The 23,057-nt window shown below is 36.1% G+C and overlaps 1 protein-coding gene and 1 long non-coding RNA gene across 3 annotated transcripts in view; both read left to right on the forward strand.

Annotated features, from left to right (window-relative positions):
* Positions 1 to 7,540, forward strand: part of LOC129453104 (uncharacterized) — a 40,155-nt gene extending 32,615 nt beyond the window's left edge. Inside the window, exons 4-5 of one of the 2 annotated variants that reach the window (XR_008647331.2) lie at positions 7,205 to 7,294; positions 7,388 to 7,540. This is a non-coding gene — a long non-coding RNA (uncharacterized lncRNA). Of the gene's footprint in view, positions 1 to 7,204 lie in introns of both variants that reach the window. The other variant, XR_008647330.2, reaches the window with a different exon arrangement.
* Positions 7,541 to 12,641: 5,101 nt separating this feature from the next.
* On the forward strand, positions 12,642 to 22,841 carry LOC129453084 (delta-type opioid receptor). The gene is made up of 4 exons (XM_055217144.2): positions 12,642 to 13,283; positions 14,001 to 14,240; positions 15,306 to 15,658; positions 21,168 to 22,841. Exons 1-4 carry the CDS (start codon positions 13,270 to 13,272, stop codon positions 21,695 to 21,697), a joined length of 1,137 nt encoding a protein of 378 aa, XP_055073119.2. The 5' UTR covers positions 12,642 to 13,269; the 3' UTR covers positions 21,698 to 22,841.
* Positions 22,842 to 23,057: the final 216 nt, after the last annotated feature.

Here is a 23,057-nt window from a genome sequence, read left to right on the forward strand (position 1 = left end):
CCTTTAAAAAGTAATCTTAACCACTGATTCTTCACAGCAAACGTTTAGTATATCCCTCCTTTAAAAAGTAATCTTAACCACTGATTCTTCCAGCCCAGTCTCCTGAAAATGCGTATAAATAGCACGAAGTGTAAAACTCGTGCAGTATACATACGCCAAATTCCACTTTGGCGTGCATATGATACGCAAGTCCTTCCCATTCACTTAAACGGGGCATCTTTTTTTGTCGTTTTATTTATTGGTTTCTCAATTTTTTTGCAATTTTTTTACCATTTTCGCTTGGGTTTAGGGTTAGAACAACTTTTTGTTATTTAAAAATGACATCCTAACCCAAACCCAACTCTAACCCCAACTCCAAGCGACCATGGCTTAAATATGGACAAAAACATAGAGAAACCTGTATATTAACCTTATTAAGCAAATCTGAAATCTAACCCTAAACCCAAGCGAAAATGGTTTAAAAAACAGAAAAAATTGAGAAACCAATAAATAAAACGACAAAAAAAGATGCCCCGTTTAAGTGAATGGGAAGGACTTGCGTATCATATGCACGCCAAAGTGGAATTTGGCGTATGTATTGCACGAGTTTTACACTTCGTGCTATTCATACGCAACCTCAGGAGACTGGGTAGGATTCTTCACAGCCAAACGTTTAGTATATCCCTCCTTGAAAAAGTAATTTTAACCACTGATTCTTCACAGCAAACGTTTAGTATATCCCTCCTTGAAAAAGTAATTTTAACCACTGATTCTTCACAGCAAACGTTTAGTATAGCCATCCTTGAAAAAGTAATTTTCACCACTGATTCTTCACAGCCAAACATTTAGTGTATCCCTCCTTGAAAAAGTAATTTTAACCACTGATTCTTCATATATCTTCATCCTTTGGTAGTGAAAACAACCCAAACTGAAAATACAGCGTGATATGATGTTTACACACTTACTAGCTGTTGGCAGGTCATAGTTTTCATTTCTCCCACGGGCCAGGCTGTATATAGGCGGATATTATTATATAAAGTCAGGCAGGAAATTCAATCCATATGACGACTCGTTTCAGCGATTCAGAGTCAACTCCCAACTTTAGAAGCCAATAACTTTATTAATCGGGGCACTTTTTGGTTCAACTACTTTGCACATTGTTTACATTGATGGACAGCTCCATGACACACTCCAATACAGGTCAGTTTCGATTTTGGATCTTTAAATTGCAATTCTGTCGAGAGATACTTCTTTAAGTTACACAATGCACCTTTAATATGATTAATAATAAATATAGCAAACTTACTACAAAGTCCCAGTTTCGCTTGTAATGACTGGAGAATAAGTTGGTTATTTTTTATTAATAATCTGAATTTGGTAATATGAAAAAAAAACAATAGTATATATATATATATATATATATATATATATATATATTAGGGCCGGGACTTTAACGCGTTAATTAAGATTAATTAATTACACAAAAATAACGCGTTAAACATTTTTAACGCATTTTAATCGCACTTATTTTTGCACCGCGGAACATTTCTCATGAGTTTCGGCGGACCGATTATACTGGAGCACCAACTAGCGTTCATGACTTCACAACAAACCACAGTGAACATGAACCAAGAGGCTGATGAGATCGCTTTGGTTGGCCCCGTGGATGGGAATTTTTTTTTATAAAAAACGAACGGATGTAAGCGTCGATAAAAGCATGGTTGTTTGTAAGCTATATGCAACAAGGAATTCACATATCACCGCAGCACATCGAGCATCTCAATGCAAAACATACAGCAGCTAGCGTAGACATTAGCCCGACTCCGGGCACAACGACTTAAGCCCTATTCGGACGGGATTAGTTTCACAGGGGTAGATGGCGTAATGTAATTTTACCACAGGACGTCGGGTAATATAAATGGTCAATTCGGACGGGATTAGAAATCTCTGTAAAACATTCAGAAGTGGGAGGGGTAACTCGTTGGCGCAGCGCGTCACCTCTCGTCTTCACGTGCACTTTACATTGCTTCCAGATATCAGATGTGCAAACAACATGACACAGACAAAGAAAACGCGAAACACTGCGTTAAATTTCAGTTTGGGGAGAACGTCAGTTTTGTAAACAGTTCCGCGCATTCAGAAGTGAATTTGACTTTTTTTTTAAGTTTGTGTCGTGTTTTATTCAGAAACTGACCTGCCACTGACTTGTTTCTCCGTCTAGAACGCAGGTAAATGCCTCTTTAAGCGCTTTTATATTTAAATGAAACCCGCAAATTAAAAGGAAATGACGTGATTTACGTGTATATTTACAGCTGGTCGATTCGCACTGGATTAGTATTACCTGAGGTAATTTCTCCGGACCTTTTTACAGAAGGTAAAAGACGCCGTAATCTTTACTGACATTGTCCGTAATGATTACTGACATGGAGCATTCGGACTGGACTAAAATCACAGAGAACCTCTGATAAAAACTTGCTTTACCCCACCTCCCTATGTAAAACTAATCCCGTCCGAATAGTACTTTATTCGGACGGGATTTTTACATAGGGATGTGGGGTAAAGCAAGTTTTTATCAGAGCTTCTCGGTGATTTTAGTCCAGTCCGAATGCTCCATGTCAGTAATCATTACGGACAATGTCAGTAAAGATTACGGCATCTTTTGCCTTCTGTAAAAAGGTCCGGAGAAATTACCTCAGGTAATACAAATCCAGTGCGAATAGACCAGCTGTAAATATACACGTAAATCGCGTCATTTCCTTTTAATTTGCGGGTTTCTTTTAAATATAAAAGCGCTTAAAGAAGCATTTACTTGTGTTCTAGACGGAGAAACAAGTCAGTTACAAGTCAGTTTCTGAATAAAACACGACACAAACTTTAAAAAAAAAAGTCAAATTTACTTCTCAGAGGCATGGAACTGTTTATGAAACTGACGTTCTCCCCAAACTGAAATTAAACACAATGTTTCGCGTTTTCCTTGTCTGTGTCATGTTGTTTGCACATCTGACATCTGGAAGCAAGGTAACTGCACGTGAAGACGAGAGGTGACGCGCTGCGCCAACGAGTTACCCCTCCCACTTCTGAATGTTTTACAGAGATTTCTAATCCCGTCCGAATTGACCATTAATATTACCGACGTCCTGTGGTAAAATTACATTACGCCATCTACCCCTGTAAAACTAATCCTGTCCGAATAGGGCTCAATAAACAATATTTTGTTGCTTAAGCTTATGTATTCAGTCATTATTCATGGTACACTCTAAGAACGAATGTGTTAAAAACAACACATTAGTGTTGATTCTGGGACATCATACTAACTGCGTCGTCCTGGAATCCACCCATCTCTGTGTTATTATTGAAACAACACATTTTGTGTTACTTTTAACACAACACGTGTTATACTTGAACACAAAATCAAGACAAAATGACTCATAATGTGTTAAAATTACACATAATGTGTTAAAAGCTTACAGCACAATGATGTGTATAAAATTAACACATCCTTTCTAAGATACTAAAATCCATGTAAAAAATTACTTCTTAATGTTCTCAGGTCAAATATTTATATGCGATTAAAATGCGATTAATTTAGATTAATTAATTACAAAGCCTCTAATTAATTAGATTAATTTTTTTAATCGAGTCCCGGCCCTAATATATATATATATATATATATATATATATATATATATATATATATATATATATAAAACAGAGAATTTTAACACTGATATGACGAGAACTAATGTCTCCTATCAATCAAAATCTTAAAAAAACATCTACTTGATGCTCCAAAGTCTTTTCAGGCTCTCTTCTTGTCCTTTCATCTGTTCTCTTTCTATGACCGCGTCCTCCGGTTACCATTCAATCAGCCACAGAGAGGACTAGCAAGTGACTTAATCCATCACAGCTTAATTTAACACATTTTAGCTTAGTTAAAACCTGAAGTTCTCCATCTGTCATGAATGGTCAAAACAGTGCAGACTCCAGCAAGCTACCTACAGTAGTAATGAATGCAGAAATGTTGTCTATATGATATGAAAGTTGTCGAATATATACAGCAGGTATGTGGCAGCTGAGAGACTTGAAATCAGAAAGAGAAGAAAGTAATAAATTATTTGTGTTAGAGAACTGAACTTATTTAAGATCAGTTTTACTCAGTTATCTCTTGCCAGAAACTTCCTCACTACAAACACATTGATCCCAAGAGACCGTGTTTGATGCATGACCACTGGGTTATCGGTTGATTTCTCCAGGAACATTTGAGTTAGGAAGTGTATACGGATGAAAGATATCTCAGGTCTCAGTCATACATGATTCAGAGATGCCCTGAGGAGCATCAGCCCACACAGAGCTCTGTGACAAACACACACACACACAGAGAAAGAAAGAAACTCTTGTCATATATATATTATGTTATTTTTGTCATTTCTGCACCACGAGCATCAATAAATTGAAATGCAAAATGAATAATTATGTTCGATTTCCAATCCAGGCCACAAAAAAATCTCCACAGCAGTTACCTTCGAATGTCTGCACTGTGTGTGTTTATGTTCAGGTAACTTAGCTATAAACATGTCAACCTTCAGAAACATCTGCCAGAACTATTTCTAATTTAACTTGCCTGCTGTAAGTTTTGTTTTTTGGTGTTGGGTTATATTGCTCTTTAATAATAACATGCTTGTAATGTTTCACTTTTGTTTGTATATTCATGTATATTTGTTAGGAGTTGAGTCACTTGTATGTTTGTTCGTCTTTGTTCATATATAATGTGGACAGACTGTTGAGGGGAGTAGTGACATGAATCACACATTACTCCACACTCAAATCTCTATGATATTTCTGTAACAGTGTGTCTGGGTTTAGACTGAGAAATTGGCAGGGTAATCTAATGTGGAGACCCACGGGAAACCAATTTCATTGGTACAGTCACAGATGGAGATCTGACATTTTCAATCTCCCACAAACCATAGCAGCACACATTAACTATAGTGACTCACACAAACACATCTCTCTCTCTCTCTCTCTCTCTCTCTCTCTCTCTCTCTCACTATATATATATATATATATATATATATATATATATATATATAATGTCATATGTAGCATAGTAAATAAATTCTAAGGCAGGTCTATCCATTTCTTACATTGTGAATGGCTATCTCACGAGAATTCATACATATTTTACAAGTTGGGTAACCACATTCATACGTTTTGGTAGGATTTGCCTTGACCCCTGTGTCACCAACCGGAGCGGGCCACTAATGCCCCTCCGGGCATTCCACCTTGAGGAGGTCCCCAACAGCACCCCAATGACCAAACACACAAAGCAGGTAAGTAAAATTAAAACAAACTTTATTTAAATTATCTAAAACTATGGTGGGAGAGGGGAAAAGGGGGAGCTAAAATAATCCTTCTTCTGCCTCCCAGCTGGATCTTGCAGGAGGGGAGAGGGCCAGGTGCCAGAGACAGGGGCACTACTATGGGGGAGACAGGGGGACGGAGCTCCTTGTCTCTTGAACCCGTGGCGCCCTCCTCTTCTCCTGGAGGCAGAATAAAACAACAATTAGTGGATGCACAAGGTAAGTATGAACTTCGCTAGGCGCGCTGGACTGAATCGACAAGGCGTCTGGGTACATATAGCTCTTAGCTCGGCTCTAGTGTGGCTCTGCGGTTCACTGGGTGTGCTGCTCTGAATCAACAGACGACTCGGGTACGTATAGCTTTTAGCTTGATTCTAGCGTGGCTCTGTGGTGCACTGGGTGTGCGGCTCTGAAGCTACAAGCTCTTCAGGTGAGTATGACTTGCAATGTGATCTCCTCCACAGCACTTCAATCACATGCTCGCGGACTCTTCAGCGGGATCGTGCTGTGGTGGCGGTTGGGGTTAGGGACGGGGATATGGGCTTGATTTTGTTGTTGTTGTTTTTTATGAGAATTGTAAAATTTTGCACAATTAACTACATATGAATTGATACGAATTAGCCAACTCTTAAAATATGTACGATTTCTCGTGAGATCAGGCTTGAATGGCTAAGGGGGCATGCACACCAAAGCTTTTACGCCAGCGGTCGGCGCATGTTTTCAATTGTTTCCAAGGGAAGCTCGGCGTTTTACAAATAGGCCAGCAGCTAGCGTTTTTCCATGCTTGGCGCTGAGCGTCGGGTGAAAAGCTCCGCTTGTTAATGTCGGTCCTCACACGGCCGTCCAATCAGAGTGGATTAGACGCGGTACATTACCACAGCAACCAACTGGCTTACAGCTGAAGTATCAGAGCCATAGATATGTATAAAGACAAGCGGCTCTATCATACACCTGTCTTTTGCTAGTTTCAACCCTGCGCAATTATAATTTTCACGTTTAGCGCCACGTTGTTTAAATAGCAAATGCATTTGCGCCCAATGTTGCGCCCATGGGCGTTCTGGTCTGAAAATGAGGTGTGTTCAGGCGCATTGTTGGCGCGTTGCTATTTTGAGGAAACTAAAATAGACTACGCCATTGACCAACAAAAACCTGCTCTAAAGTCTAAAGTCAATGGCGCAATATGTTTTTGTTATTTAAAGAGCGCATAAGTAATATGCGCCCATAAACGGGACAACAACGCGGGTTTGCTTATCACATACATGAATGCGCAGAAGCACAAAAACGCTTTTAAATATGAAAGATTAAAGGATTGAATGTAAAAGATTATTATTGAGTCTCTTGGACATAAATGAGGACTAATTATGAGACGCTAGAAGGCGTAAAGAGTACCTTCACCTGTAGACTGGTAAGTAAATAAATGCTTTGCTTTTAACAAACGCATCTGTTTTAAATGTTTTTCAAATGCTACCCTACGGATTTATTGTATATGATGACTCTGTACCTGTGGATATGGTGAGATGAAAAACATTTTAAGTAATGCTTTGTAAAAATCCCATGGCGTTGTCCCAGTGCTGAAAGGCTTTTAGGCTTTTGAAGAGCGAGTGTGTTAAGAGGACAAGATTTTGCTGAGGTTTAACTGGTGAGTACTGCTTTCTTCTGGATCTCAATGTTCAGTAATTCAGCCCTGCAGGGGTCGTTGGATGTGCTTCTGTGAACCCTTAAAATGTTTTTGCCATTTTCTAAAATTTTGTACTGGTCCCCAAATTTCACATCCATATAAATAATTGGTTTTATTATTGAATTACATAATTTTATTCAAGTTTTAATGGGTAATTTTAAGTGAACCTCTGAGCTTTTTCAACCAGTGTTTTGACAAACAGATCGAAGCTTCCCGTAGCACTGATGTTGATGCCCAGATAACAGTAGCTGGTGCTATGCAGTAGGATTTGGCCATTGTAAGTGAACTGGTGTTTGTTTCCCTGGAACACCATTATTCTGGTTTTGTCCAGATTGACTTTCAGGGCTCATTCATGACAGTACTGTTCCAGCAGGGACGGGCTTTGCTGGAGACCCTCGGGTGTGTGGACAGCAGGACCAGATCATCCTTATATATAGGACGGGGACAGTAGAGCGCTCCAGCGATGATGCCAGGTCATTTAGGTAGGTTAGAGTCGGACGCATACTGCATCCATGTCTAACTACACATTAGAAAAACTTTTTTGGTTATTGATTTTCACTGCACATTTAATGTTGGTGTACAGGGATTGTATCAAAAGCTTTCTCGCCAATGCCAAATTTGTACGAGTTTTTTTTTCAGTAAACCGCCATGCTGTTGAATGCTTTTTTAAATCTACAAAACATTTTCCTTTATTTGTTATTGATGTTTTTGTTAATTAGAGTGTGAAGAGAAGAGATGTGGTCGGATGTGCGTTGTTTTGGTAAAAATCCAATTTGTGCTTCATTTTCAATGTTCTGTGTAATTTAATATTGTGGTCTAATGTTTCTTATACAGAAAACCTTCACACTTATTACAGATGAGATGAACAACGTCCTGTGTGCTTTTATTATTTTGTGCAAGAAACATTAAATACATCAAAACAAGAAACAGCTATGCCAGAAACAGTAACTGAGTTGCAAGCAGCTGCATGATTTAGTCCAAATGAAAGCCCTTTTCACACAGAGATTACAGAAAATACACAAAAATGCGTCTTAAGTTTGCTATCCAGAGAAAGCATGTGCATTTTAGTTTATGACAAGATCATAAGGAGGGTGTGATGCGCTGTTCTGTCATGCTCATGAATTATTTAAGTTTCAGCGTGGATAGTGACCTCTGCTTTAGTTCAGTTGGCTGACATTTCATGTTGATCTGCGTTTAAATCTCTGCGTCAAAGAGCTGAACCATAACTTCTGGTTGCGATGACACGTCCACACGGGCACACTCCTTACATCATTGAATGCACGCACATATTCCAGAAAATCATTAGCAATGTGATCAAAAGATCCCATATAAATCCCCTACGCATTTCCGTGTATTTTGTAATCTCTGGGTGATTTCCGTGTATGTTACAGTATTGTTAAGTCTTCTACAGGAGCAATCCCAAAACATTTACGGGATGCGTTTGTACTCACACAGAAGCCTCTCTGCCAATTTTACGGAAATTTTCTGTGACCAAAGTGCTGTGTGAATAGGGTTTAAGCTACAAATCAGCAAGGACTAGTTAGTCTGGGACCAATTGTTGGTTATTGATAAATTTACCATAAACTAAATATAATTGAATAACTTGATAAAAATAAACTACACTCAAAAAAATGTACTTTCACGTTTGCCAATTTTACTTAGTTCTTTCATGTTGTGATAACTTAAAAAAAATCTATTTAACAATGTGAACTAAATTTAATCTAGTTCATTCAACAAAAAGTGTGTCTTGTCAGCTTTACTTAAATATGGTTTGTTCAGCCAACATAACATTGTTGCATTAAAGTAACAGATTAAGAAAACCAATACAGACTTGCATCTCATTGGCTGAGGATTTTGCAGTGTATTATGGGTAATTGTTTTTCTGGCACCCTCTTGCAGAAGGGTAGCACCATTAGATGAGTAATAAAATATGAATCAATAAACTTGTACTAATATATCTTAGAACAAAACAAACAAACAAATGGTTTGGAATGTTACATTGCATTTCAAATATGTTTGTTCAATGTTTGATAAACTGTAATAAAAACTTAAATTGTAATCAAAAGGGTTGGCGTTTATAAAATGGCATTATTCAAATTTTATGTCATCATTAATAAAGAAAATGTACAGTTAACTAAATTTTTATTTGTTGACTCTACTAAGGCTTGTTACGTTTACTTAAACTTCTTTTGTAAAATGAACTAAATTATTGTTTGTTGAGATTACTTAATCAAATTGTGTGGAACCTGTTGACATAATATTTTTAATTAAACCTAACATTTCATTTTTTTGTGTATTGAATTTGCTAAATTTTTTTAGGTAAGTGGTTGCCATCAATTAAATTATATTAATTTAGATATATGTATTTAGTTAAACTTACTCAATTGTTTTTAGTTACCTTAGCACAATCAATTGTAACTGGAAATCCTCGCCGAGCTTTAGCAATATTGCTTTAATACAACACAAATTATTCATGTAGTCCAAACTTAAATGACTCAAGTTCACATCGATTGATTTAAAACACATGTGATATGACTAGATATGACCTGATTCTGTTAATTATAATTCTGATAATGACGTTGTATGCTATAAATTATGGTTATATTTAAGAAGGTCAAGAGCTCTGACGTGAGTAATCTCAATGTCACATATATTCAACACTTTTCATTAACACAAACAGCCATAAGCAATCTTAATCTGTCCACAATGAATGAACATCTGTGAATTATTTATCATTTAAATCTTTCTTCCATGTGTATAAAGCAATCAATACATGCTTGACATAAAATGTAGGTATAACCAGGAGCTATTCTAATGCAACAATCTGCATGCATACACACACACACACACACACACACACCAATAAATATAAGCTCACAGATGTTAGACCTTTATGTTTTTGCAGTTTGAATAACTATTTAAAGTATAATAAACTACACAAAAGTTGGTTTTGTGGGACCTAACGTTATTGTACAATTACACCAAACGTGACATGAGTGCAAACGTTACAACTTACCCAATAAGTGGGGTTTATTGTTACACCTGCTAAAATAACACCTGTCTATACTAAAGGTTAATATTGTTTATATATCTGCCTATAATAGATAAATATCCACACATTCATCCATCCATGATCCTTCATCTAACCATCCTTGTATTGCACAGAATTGCATATAGATTTTTTTGAAAGTGCTGCACCATTAAGACAAAATAAATCATAATAGTAAGTTATTTCCCCTGATATTGTATTAACATTTTTCATTTTGATGATTAGTATTTACATTGTTTTCATTTCATTATCATTGTATACCTGAGACTGTGTGACAACTAACCCCGCTGTGTAAAAATGTTTTCAATCCCAGCTATCAGTTACTAGGAATTGCTGACATGTTTTAAAATGGTTTGTTTTAGGTAACAAGACAGTGATTCAAATAATATAAGATTGGATTTGGTGACTTCTACACCCAACTCAGAAATAAATAAAAAAATTCCCAAAAGGGATTAATAAAGTTCCTATTTATCTATAAAGAAATTTACTTCCATGCGTCCAAAAGACTCTTTGTTCAATATCTTAATTAAAACACATTAAAACTTTTCACAAATTCACAGGAGATCTTCTGACAGTAAGAGAAAAAGACCAAAAGCACAGATTGCTCGGCCCTGTACACATGCTACAATTAACCCCGCGTTAGTTTATGCCCCACTCACTCCTATGCTATATATATTTACAGTGGATCTTATTTATACTGAAATCTTGATTTATTGTCTCAATCGCCCTCATCACAACATATCTGCCTAATAATTAGAATTACATGAAACTGTTTTTATATTCATAATGAAAAGGATCCTTTATTAAAGGTGCAGTGTGTACATTTTAGTGGCATCTAGTGGTGAGGTTGCAAATTGCAACCAATTCACTGCAGTTCACTGCTCACCCCTCGCTTTTGAAATGCATAGAGAATCTACGGTAGCCGCCACCAGACAAACATGTCATCTTCGGAGACAACTTAGTAAAAAAGTTTGTCTGTTAAGGGCTTCTGTAGAAACATGGCACAAAATGGCGACTTCCATGTAAGGGGACCCTAGGGATGTAGATAAAAACGTCTCATTCTAAGGTAATAAAAACATAACGGTTCATTATGAAAGGTCTTTATACACCACGATAATATAGTTTTGTATATTATTTTGCATTTCTGTTAAGAGGTTCTTATAAGAATTACACACTGCACCTTTAAAAATAGATTTCTTTAGGGATGCACTGATCAACCTCAGCAGATCAAAGCAATTTTTCCACTGTCCGACATCGGCTGATTGTTTAAAATCAGGGCAGAGTACATACAGGCAATCAAAAGGATAATAAAAACGCACCAGAGCTCATATTGTGTGATTATTTTGAATTGGGTCACAATGAGTTGCAGTTTATATGGTCTGAACTTTTACGATTTCACAGCATAAAAATTTATGTTAAAAGCAAAACTATCAGTATCTATATCAGCATGTCACTATACAATATCTGTATGTTTGTATTGGTGCATTCGTAATTTCTTTATAAAATAAATCTGCTGTCTGTATCTGTCAAAGGCATACAATAAGGTCTTATGCACATTAGATGCTTCACCTAAAAAATAAAGATGTTTATTTATATCGTTGCCTTAATGTGATTTGTGTCTAGGACAGATGTTATGACCCACACAGAGATCTGATCTCACCTTCACCTAGTCAGTCTGATTACATGAGAAGACTAAGCCTCAATTCATAAGAACTGTGACAACATCTCCGATGCTTGAAGTGAGCGGTTAATCTTACAGTGTGATTGACTGGATTAAATTACTATCCTAAACTTTCATTTAAACCTCCATCAAAATGTCTTTCTCCCCACCAATCTTGACACGCTGAGATATAAGAGAAAAGTATTAAATGTCCCATTACGTTTGACGTCTCGACCGACTCGTAAATATCACGCCTCACCTTTGACTTAAACCTGGTTCCTCCTACTAATACGAAAGTAAAGAAAATAAATATAGTGCCAATGTTGACGGTATAATCTAGCAATAAATATTCATGAGGACTAGAAAATCAGCTGCAGAACTGCTGTTAAAAGCATTCGCCTCTCCATCGGCGTTCAGGAATTAGACACACTCACAATATTTATGTCTCACAAGAAGGAGAGCAAGGACACAACATTGCTGTTTCCTGAACTAAAGGGATAAAATATAAAATAATATCATAGGCACAAGCACTATAAAGAGTTAATGATGTTTCATGTGTGTGCCGGTGAATGAGAGCATTTAAACATGACAATTATAATAACAAGCTCATTTAAACCCATTATCATCCTTAATGGTGAGAGTCTCTACTGCTGAGACTGTTATCTTCATCTCTTTCCATGAATTTAGGTCATTGTATTTCAGGATGAGCAGAAATTCAGTCGTTACCTCTGATAATGACACACAGCAGTGAGTTTGGTCTCTCTGTCCCTCTGTTTGTGTGCAAATATGTTTATTACCTTGTGGTTTTTAGTTGCACTCTTAAAAATAAAGATGCCTAATGGGTTCTTCACAGCGATGCAATAGAAGGACCATTAAAAAAAACTGTTCAGTCAAAGGTACTTTTTAGAAGAACTATGTCTGTATGAAACAGAAAGATTCCTCAGATGTTAAAGGTTCTTGATTCAACCAAAAATGGTTCCTCTGTGGCATCATGAAGAACCTTTTGCTTTTAAGACTGTATAAGCATTTATGGTTCCCCACAGAACCTTAGGTCAAAGGCTCTTATAAAAACTATTTAGTTCTGACCTTTTTCCATTATAAAAACTCTTTATACATCAGAAAGGTTCTGTGGGTGTTAAAGGTTCTTTGTGAAACGCTAAAGATTTTGGGGCTTTATCTTTAAGAGTGTATTTTATTCTAGTCTGTTTAGTCTGACAGCTTTACTCTCTGCTTATATAAGATAACAACTAATTAACCTCTCAACAAAACACAAAGGATGCGTTTGTGTGAAGACATTTCGTTTCTCTCGTGATTCATTGGTGCCGGTTACGCGCTTGATGGATGTTGAATCAGTTTGGAGAGAGAGAGACCTGCTCGTGCCTGCGGTTACTGTTGTGCTTTCTGATGTCATAATGAAATGGAAAGGATGAACAAAATGAGAGAGAGAGAGAGAGACCTCGAGAGCGTGGCGTCCAGGTGCCGCCAGTTCTCCTTCACTGAAAACAAGCGAAGTTAATGCGCGTGAGGAGCGCGACATTTGCGCATGTGTGTTGTCAGGTAAGTGCACTTTTTCTGTCTTTGCGCTGGTTATACTGTAGTTGTTGTTTACGCATCAGTCAGACGGCCGTCGCTGTGTCGCACAATAGCGTAACAGGCGACGTACAGCATGATAAGCACAAAACGTGTAAGAAATGTGTTTGGAAAATATTTATGCATTTGTTTTGTTTATTTTATAAGTATTTATTTATAAGTCTGTATTGTGTTTTTATATAGTTATGAATAATATTTATTTGTTTCTGTTTAAATTACAACATGGCATGTTGGAAAATGATTTTGCTGGTTTGTTTCATGCACAGATGTCAGTGAAATGCTAATAAGGCGTTCCACTTTAATACAAACACAATAGGCCTACAAAAAAAGTAAAACGATGATTATAAATAAAACAATAATTTGAAATAGTTTACATATAGATATACAAAATGTATGGTGTGGGGGCAATCTCATTAAAATAAAGTTGCTCACTGTAAGCTGTGCATAATATTTGTATTAGTATGTAAGTATTTAAGTCGCAACACACTGAAATTGAGTCTTTAATGCTGGAAATATTGTTGGAAGGCAACAAGCAAACAAATAGGCCGTATTAATAAAAACTTTTGTTATGAAATGTATGCATTCTTTCAGCAAAACTATGAAAGTTATAAAGTTCAGTCGTGCTTAGTTTGGTTTTGCGCAACTACGCATTCACTTTACTTTTTATTTCTTCTTTGCATTCAGGCTGTTAATGCACGCAGATATGGACTTGGTTGAAGTATTAAAGTGCCAGTCCACGTTCGCGGATGACTGCGAACTTAACGCGTCTCTGACTGGTGACAGTGACACGCGTAACGCGACGCTTGGCGGTGGTTTGACGCATGAGGGCATGTCGCCCTTGATACCGGTGATCACGGCGGTTTACTCCATGGTGTTTGTCGTGGGACTGATGGGAAACTGTCTGGTCATGTATGTCATTATCAGGTATAGTATTCAATTCCAGAATATATAAGATTGTAGTTTTTAACATTTACAAAATATCTTTGAAAACACACTAGCACACACTCATATAAATAAAGAATCTTTAGTAACTCAATGATTCACCTTGAGAAACCCTCAGAAGAGAAATCATTTGGCAATGGTTTTAAAGAAATAGAAAATAAAAGTTTTTTGTGCAACATTGACAAACTTTTGGTATATATACTGCATGTCTTTTTGTTTATTTACTATACTGTCTATCGACCTACCCAGTGAACAAAAACCTGCACAATATTAATTTCCTTGCTTTCAGTCTTTCTCTCGTTTAAATGTCCATTACATTGACCTTTATAGCAGAATTCTTAAACATAATAGCAGCCGGATCCTTAAAAAATATTATTTCTTCCCCAGAGTTTTTCTATTACAGAAAAGGTCACAGTCAAAGAATGGATTTCTTTAATAACTTCAGAAAGATTACGACATGTGTTATCTTGAAGTACAAGCCTACGGTGAAGTCTTTTGCTTGAAGTGTTTTCAGATACATAGAGCAATCTCGTGTGCGAATTAATTGTGATTTAAAGAAATGATTTTCTGCCCTGCATCGCAGTCCATGCTGACTCAGAGATTTTTAATAGCACTGCTGTAGTTCCCTGCTGCCTTTCTCTATTTATGTCACCAGAGTTATGATAAATCAAAACTCTCCAAGTGAGCAACTAGACAGATAGATGAAGGAACACCACTGTAGGATCCAAAGAGAGAGAGAGAGAGAGAGAGATGTGATGTAAAACACATTAAAATGAAGGATGAACATATTTTCCACTATTTTTGTGTGTCATGTACCAATCACAGGTTATATGTTAGAGTAAAGCTTTACAGTCGAATGCATTCAAGATTTAAAGGGATAGTTCACCCAAAAATGAAAATGCTGTCATCATTTACTCTCAAAACCAGAATATATTTTGATAAATGATGGTAAGCACAATGTATATTTTTATCAAAGTACAATGAACTTGGAAATGGTAATGTGAGTTCCTTTCGAATTACACATTTCTATTTTAACTATATCTACAGGTACACTAAGATGAAGACTGCCACCAATATCTACATCTTTAACCTGGCACTAGCTGATGCATTGGTCACCACCACCATGCCGTTTCAGAGCACCGACCACCTGCTTAACTCGTGGCCCTTTGGTGAAGTTGTGTGTAAAGTCTTCATCTCTATTGACTACTACAACATGTTCACTAGTATTTTTACTCTCACTATGATGAGTGTGGATCGGTACGTGGCCGTTTGTCATCCTGTTAAAGCACTGGATTTCCGCACCCCTCTCAATGCCAAAGGCATCAATGTGGGAATATGGATTCTGTCATCCGCCGCTGGGATTCCAGCCATGGTGCTGGGAGGAACACAGACCAATAATGGTAAGTCTATTTTTCTGTATCTTTTTTGTAACTGATCAGACAAGTTGTTGTCCCAAATCAGACAATTTCTTATGAACTAGCAAACTATACTTATAACCTTCATATAACCTTTAAACTTCAAATACTGACGACTCATGCATTCAAACTACAGTAGGCCTATCCTAGCTAACCAGGAACATTCCCATAACTTTGGCTAACGTTTTCTACAGGTTCTTTAAAGTTATCAAAAACATGTTCTTGCAATAACATTAGTAGAACATTTCCCTAACATTATCTGCAATTGATAAACGTCCTTAAAACGTGAGCATTAGAAACGTCATAATTGCATCGTTAGCTGGAAGTTCTAAAAACATTAGCATTGAAAACGTTACCATTGCGTAGGTAATTTAAAGTTTTTTAAAAATTTGGAAGAGCAAACGTTATAATTGCATTGTTAGTGAAACGTTCTAAAAACATTAGCACTTAAAATGTTACTGTTGCGTAGGTAATATAATGTTCTGAAAACATTAGCATTAGAAACATTATAATTACATTGTTAGCTGAATGTTTTTAAAACATTAGCATTGAAAACGTTACCATTGCGTAGGTAATTTAACGTTTTTAAAATGTTAGCAGAGCAAACTTTATAATTGCATTGTTAGTGGAACATTCTAAAAACATTAGCATTGAAAGCGTTACCATTCCGTAGTTCTAAAAACATTAGCATTGAAAGCGCTACCATTCCGTAATTCTAAAAACATTAGCATTAAAAGCGTTACCATTCCATAGTTCTAAAATTATTAGCATTGAAAGGGTTACCCTTCCGTAGTTCTAAAAAAACATTAGCATTAAAAGCGGTACCATTCGATAGTTCTAAAAACATTAGCATTAAAAGCGTTACGATTCCATAGTTCTAAAAATATTAGCATTGAAAGGGTTACCTTTCCGTAGTTCTAAAAAAACATTAGCATTAAAAGCGTTACCATTCCGTAGTTCTAAAAATATTAGCATTGAAAGGGTTACCATTCTGTAGTTCTAAAAAAACATTAGCATTAAAAGCGTTACCATTCCATAGTTCTAAAAACATTAGCATTGAAAGGGTTACCATTTCGTAGTTCTAAAAACATTAACATTGAAAGCGTTACCATTCCGTAGTTCTAAAAACATTAGCATTGAAAACGTTAACATTCCGAAGTTCTAAAAAAACATTAGCATTGAAAGCTTTACCATTCCGTATTTCTAAAAACATTAGCATTGAAAGCGTTACCATTCCGTTGTTCTAAAAAAACATTAGCATTAAAAGCGTTACCATTCCGTATTTCTAAAAACATTAGCATTGAAAGCGTTACCATTCCGTAGTTCTAAAAACATTAGCATTGAATGCGTTACCATTCCGTAGTTCTAAAAACATTAGCATTAAAAGCGTTACCATTCCGTATTTTTAAAAACATTAGCATTGAAAGCGTTACCATTCCGTTGTTCTAAAAAAAACATTAGCATTAAAAGCGTTACCATTCCGTAGTTCTAAAAACATTAGCATTAAAAGCGTTACCATTTCGTAGTTCTTAAAACATTAACATTGAAAGCGTTACCATTCCGTAGTTCTAAAAACATTAGCATTGAAAATGTTTACATTCCGAAGTTCTAAAAAAACATTAGCATTGAAAGCTTTACCATTCCGTATTTCTAAAAACATTAGCATTGAAAACGTTACCATTCCGTAGTTCTAAAAAAACATTGAAAACGTTACCATTCCGTAGTTCTTAAAAAACATTAGCATTGAAAGCTTTACCATTCCGTAGTTCTAAAAACATTAGCATTGAAAGCGTTACCATTCCGTAGTTCTAAAACATTAGCATTAAAAACGTTACCATTCCGTTTTTCTAAAAACATTAGCATTGAAAGCGTTACCATTCCGTAGTTCTAAAAACATTAGCATTAAAAGCGTTACGATTCCATAGTTCTAAAAATATTAGCATTGAAAGGGTTACCTTTCCGTAGTTCTAAAAAAACATTAGCATTAAAAGCGTTACCATTCCGTAGTTCTAAAAATATTAGCATTGAAAGGGTTACCATTCTGTAGTTCTAAAAAAACATTAGCATTAAAAGCGTTACCATTCCATAGTTCTAAAAACATTAGCATTGAAAGGGTTACCATTTCGTAGTTCTAAAAACATTAACATTGAAAGCGTTACCATTCCGTAGTTCTAAAAACATTAGCATTGAAAACGTTAACATTCCGAAGTTCTAAAAAAACATTAGCATTGAAAGCTTTACCATTCCGTATTTCTAAAAACATTAGCATTGAAAGCGTTACCATTCCGTTGTTCTAAAAAAACATTAGCATTAAAAGCGTTACCATTCCGTATTTCTAAAAACATTAGCATTGAAAGCGTTACCATTCCGTAGTTCTAAAAACATTAGCATTGAATGCGTTACCATTCCGTAGTTCTAAAAACATTAGCATTAAAAGCGTTACCATTCCGTATTTTTAAAAACATTAGCATTGAAAGCGTTACCATTCCGTTGTTCTAAAAAAAACATTAGCATTAAAAGCGTTACCATTCCGTAGTTCTAAAAACATTAGCATTAAAAGCGTTACCATTTCGTAGTTCTTAAAACATTAACATTGAAAGCGTTACCATTCCGTAGTTCTAAAAACATTAGCATTGAAAATGTTTACATTCCGAAGTTCTAAAAAAACATTAGCATTGAAAGCTTTACCATTCCGTAGTTCTAAAAACATTAGCATTGAAAACGTTACCATTCCGTAGTTCTAAAAAAACATTGAAAACGTTACCATTCCGTAGTTCTTAAAAAACATTAGCATTGAAAGCTTTACCATTCCGTAGTTCTAAAAACATTAGCATTGAAAGCGTTACCATTCCGTAGTTCTAAAACATTAGCATTAAAAACGTTACCATTCCGTTTTTCTAAAAACATTAGCATTGAAAGCGTTACCATTCCGTAGTTCTAAAAACATTAGCATTGAATGCGTTACCATTCCGTAGTTCTAAAAACATTAGCATTAAAAGCGTTACCATTCCGTATTTCTAAAAACATTAGCATTGAAAGCGTTACCATTCCGTTGTTCTAAAAAAAACATTAGCATTAAAAGCGTTACCATTCCGTAGTTCTAAAAACATTAGCATTAAAAGCGTTACCATATCGTAGTTCTTAAAACATTAACATTGAAAGCGTTACCATTCCGTAGTTCTAAAAACATTAGCATTGAAAATGTTTACATTCCGAAGTTCTAAAAAAACATTAGCATTGAAAGCTTTACCATTCCGTAGTTCTAAAAACATTAGCATTGAAAACGTTACCATTCCGTAGTTCTAAAACATTAGCATTAAAAATGTTACCATTCCGTTTTTCTAAAAACATTAGCATTGAAAGCGTTACCATTCCGTTGTTCTAAAAAACATTAGCATTGAAAGCTTTACCATTCCGTAGTTCTAAAAACATTAGCATTGAAAGCGTTACCATTCCGTAGTTCTAAAAAAACATTGAAAACGTTACCATTCCGTAGTTCTTAAAAAACATTAGCATTGAAAGCTTTACCATTCCGTAGTTCTAAAAACATTAGCATTGAAAGCGTTACCATTCCGTAGTTCTAAAACATTAGCATTAAAAACGTTACCATTCCGTTTTTCTAAAAACATTAGCATTGAAAGCGTTACCATTCCGTTGTTCTAAAAAAACATTAGCATTGAAAGCTTTACCATTCCGTAGTTCTAAAAAAACATTAGCATTAAAAGCATTACTATTCCGTAGTTCTAAAAACATTAGCATGGAAAACATTACCATTGCGTAGGTAATTAAACGTTTTAAAATGTTAGCAGAGCAAATGTTATAATTGCATTGTTAGTGGAACGTTCTAAAAACATTAGCATTGAAAGCGTTACCATTCCGTAGTTCTAAAAAAACATTAGCATTAAAAGCATTACCATTCCGTAGTTCTAAAAACATTAGCATGGAAAACATTACCATTGCGTAGGTAATTAAACGTTTTAAAATGTTAGCAGAGCAAATGTTATAATTGCATTGTTAGTGGAACGTTCTAAAAACATTAGCATTGAAAGCGTTACCATTCCGTTGTTCTAAAAAAACATTAGCATTAAAAGCATTACCATTCCGTAGTTCTAAAAACATTAGCATGGAAAACATTACCATTGCGTAGGTAATTAAACGTTTTAAAATGTTAGCAGAGCAAATGTTATAATTGCATTGTTAGTGGAACGTTCTAAAAACATTAGCATTGAAAGCGTTACCATTCCGTAGTTCTAAAAAAACATTAAAAGCTTTACCATTCCGTAGTTCTTAAAACATTAGCATTAAAAGCGTTACCATTCCATAGTTCTAAAAAACACTGAAAGCGTTACCATTCCGTAGTTCTAAAAACATTAGCATTGAAAGCTTTACCATTCCGTAGTTCTAAAAACATTAGCATTAAAAGCGTTACCATTCCATAGTTCTAAAAAAACACTGAAAGCGTTACCATTCCGCAGTTCTTAAAACATTAGCATTGAAAGCTTTACCATTCCGTAGTTCTAAAAACATTAGCATTAAAAGCGTTACCATTCCATAGTTCTAAAAAAACACTGAAAGCGTTACCATTCCGTAGTTCTAAAACATTAGCATTAAAAATGTTACCATTCCGTTTTTCTAAAAACATTAGCATTGAAAGCGTTACCATTCCGTTGTTCTAAAAAACATTAGCATTGAAAGCTTTACCATTCCGTAGTTCTAAAAACATTAGCATTGAAAGCGTTACCATTCCGTAGTTCTAAAAAAACATTGAAAACGTTACCATTCCGTAGTTCTTAAAAAACATTAGCATTGAAAGCTTTACCATTCCGTAGTTCTAAAAACATTAGCATTGAAAGCGTTACCATTCCGTAGTTCTAAAACATTAGCATTAAAAACGTTACCATTCCGTTTTTCTAAAAACATTAGCATTGAAAGCGTTACCATTCCGTTGTTCTAAAAAAACATTAGCATTGAAAGCTTTACCATTCCGTTGTTCTAAAAAAACATTAGCATTAAAAGCATTACCATTCCGTAGTTCTAAAAACATTAGCATGGAAAACATTACCATTGCGTAGGTAATTAAACGTTTTTAAATGTTAGCAGAGCAAATGTTATAATTGCATTGTTAGTGGAACGTTCTAAAAACATTAGCATTGAAAGCGTTACCATTCCGTAGTTCTAAAAAAACATTAAAAGCTTTACCATTCCGTAGTTCTTAAAACATTAGCATTAAAAGCGTTACCATTCCATAGTTCTAAAAAAACACTGAAAGCGTTACCATTCCGTAGTTCTTAAAACATTAGCATTGAAAACGTTAACATTCCGAAGTTCTAAAAAAACATTAAAAGCTTTACCATTCCGTAGTTCTTAAAACATTAGCATTGAAAGCTTTACCATTGCATAGTTTTAAAAACATTAGCATTGAAAATGTTACCATTGCATAGTTCTAAAAACATTTCTCTCTGTAATTCTCTTTTAACATTTATTTGTTTCTCAGGCACCACCGAATGCGCTCTGCAGTTTCCTGAACCATATGAATACTGGGACACGGTGATGAAGATCTGCGTCTTTGCCTTTGCCTTTGTCGCGCCCGTCCTTATCATCTGCGTCTGTTACTCGCTGATGCTCCTGCGTCTGCGCAGTGTCCGCCTGCTCTCCGGCTCTCGAGAAAAAGACCGCAACCTTCGTCGTATTACTCGTCTCGTCCTGGTGGTTGTGGCGGCTTTCATCATTTGCTGGACGCCCATTCATATATTTATCCTACTTAAAGCCCTGGTGGTGATTCCTGAGACGACACCCGTCATGGCCGCCTACTTTCTGTGTGTGGCGCTGGGTTACACCAACAGCAGCCTCAATCCTGTCCTTTATGCTTTCTTGGATGAGAACTTCAAGAGATGTTTCAAGGACTTCTGTCTGCCTGTAAGGGGACGAGCGGGAGGTTTAGGGGTTACGGGAGGAAGGGTTAAGGCGTCCAGGGAAGCCCCCGAGCTTGTAGAGAGACCACCAAGGACGGCAAAGCCGGCATGACTAGCCGTGGAACTGTCCACCATAACACAGACCGTGAAGGAGGATTCAAACACACTGGGATTGACGCAAGTTTCTTCTGCGCTCTGATGAAATCGTGCAACATTTGAACAAACAGTATTAAGGTTGAGCCGGTTGTTCAAACGTTGCACGGCAATAAGACTGACAAAGTGTGAATAAGCAGCTATAGCTTTGTTTGATGGCGACCATTAGGACTTCAGTAGTTTGCATATTTTTAATTAAAGGAAGAAAAGGAGAGCGGATATAAAAACTGACTAAAAGCCTGAGGCTGTCAGGGCTGTAGCTCAGTAGGTTGTTCATGTGGTTGCACATAAGAGTCATTAGGAGTCATGGGGGCACAGGATCAATTGTGTGATCATGGCCCAGTTTTGCTTAATTAAAAGTCCATTAATAAATAAAAAATCTATAAACCACACCTGCATGTTACTCAACAGAAAATCGCCTGATGTGTAAAGCCATCACACAGCCATATGTTAAAATAAATTAATTTAATGTATCGACATGTAAAATCTCTCAGATACTGTAAGGTGTGATGAGCTAACAGACAGTCTTATACTTCTGTCTCTATATTTGAGGTTAACAGTAATATCATAAAACCTTGCAGATCAAATTTTACTCCGTCATTAAAAGAAGAAAAAAGGAGCAATGCTTTGCATAATAATACCTAAGGATTATTAGGCTTTCTTTTTTGTGTTTGATTTTTGTGAAGACCTGTAAGATTAACATATTTTGGATTATAGTGAATGAGGCTGGATTCTTTTTAGGTTGGAATTTTAATGTAAAGTTGTAAATAGCATAAGTCTCAGGGATTTGTGCATGGTTCGGATTTATTTCAATTCATTTTATAATCAGACTGTCTGTTCGTGGCTCATGACGCATGGGCACAGTAAATCAGTAAAAAAAGCGTCTGCTCAATGCATAAACGTGAATGTTAATTTATGGCTGACTACTGCTATATGTGCAGTAAGACAAATCATTCAATCGTTCCATGTTTCTGTAGTCCCATTGCATTGCGTTACCAACACAAAGATTTTGCATACTGAAAAAATGTAAAGACTGAATGCACTGTAAGGCACTGGATTAAAGGTGTAATGTGAGGTTTTTAGCGGCATCTAGTGGTGAGAGTGCAAAATGCAACCAACCTAAATTTCGAAATGCAATGAGAAGCTACAGCCACTAGCCTAGTGAAAACCAGACCATTCTCAGTAGTAACTGAGTTATGGTCTGGCAAAGCTTCATAGACAAATCATTTCCAAAGGGGCGTCACCAACGGACCTCGCTTAACTCTTTCACCGCCAGCGTTTTTTAAAAAAGATGCCAGCCAGCGCCAGCGTTTTTCATG

This window comes from Misgurnus anguillicaudatus, chromosome 21 (genome assembly GCF_027580225.2).
Source record: "Misgurnus anguillicaudatus chromosome 21, ASM2758022v2, whole genome shotgun sequence".
Taxonomy (NCBI): domain Eukaryota; kingdom Metazoa; phylum Chordata; class Actinopteri; order Cypriniformes; family Cobitidae; genus Misgurnus; species Misgurnus anguillicaudatus.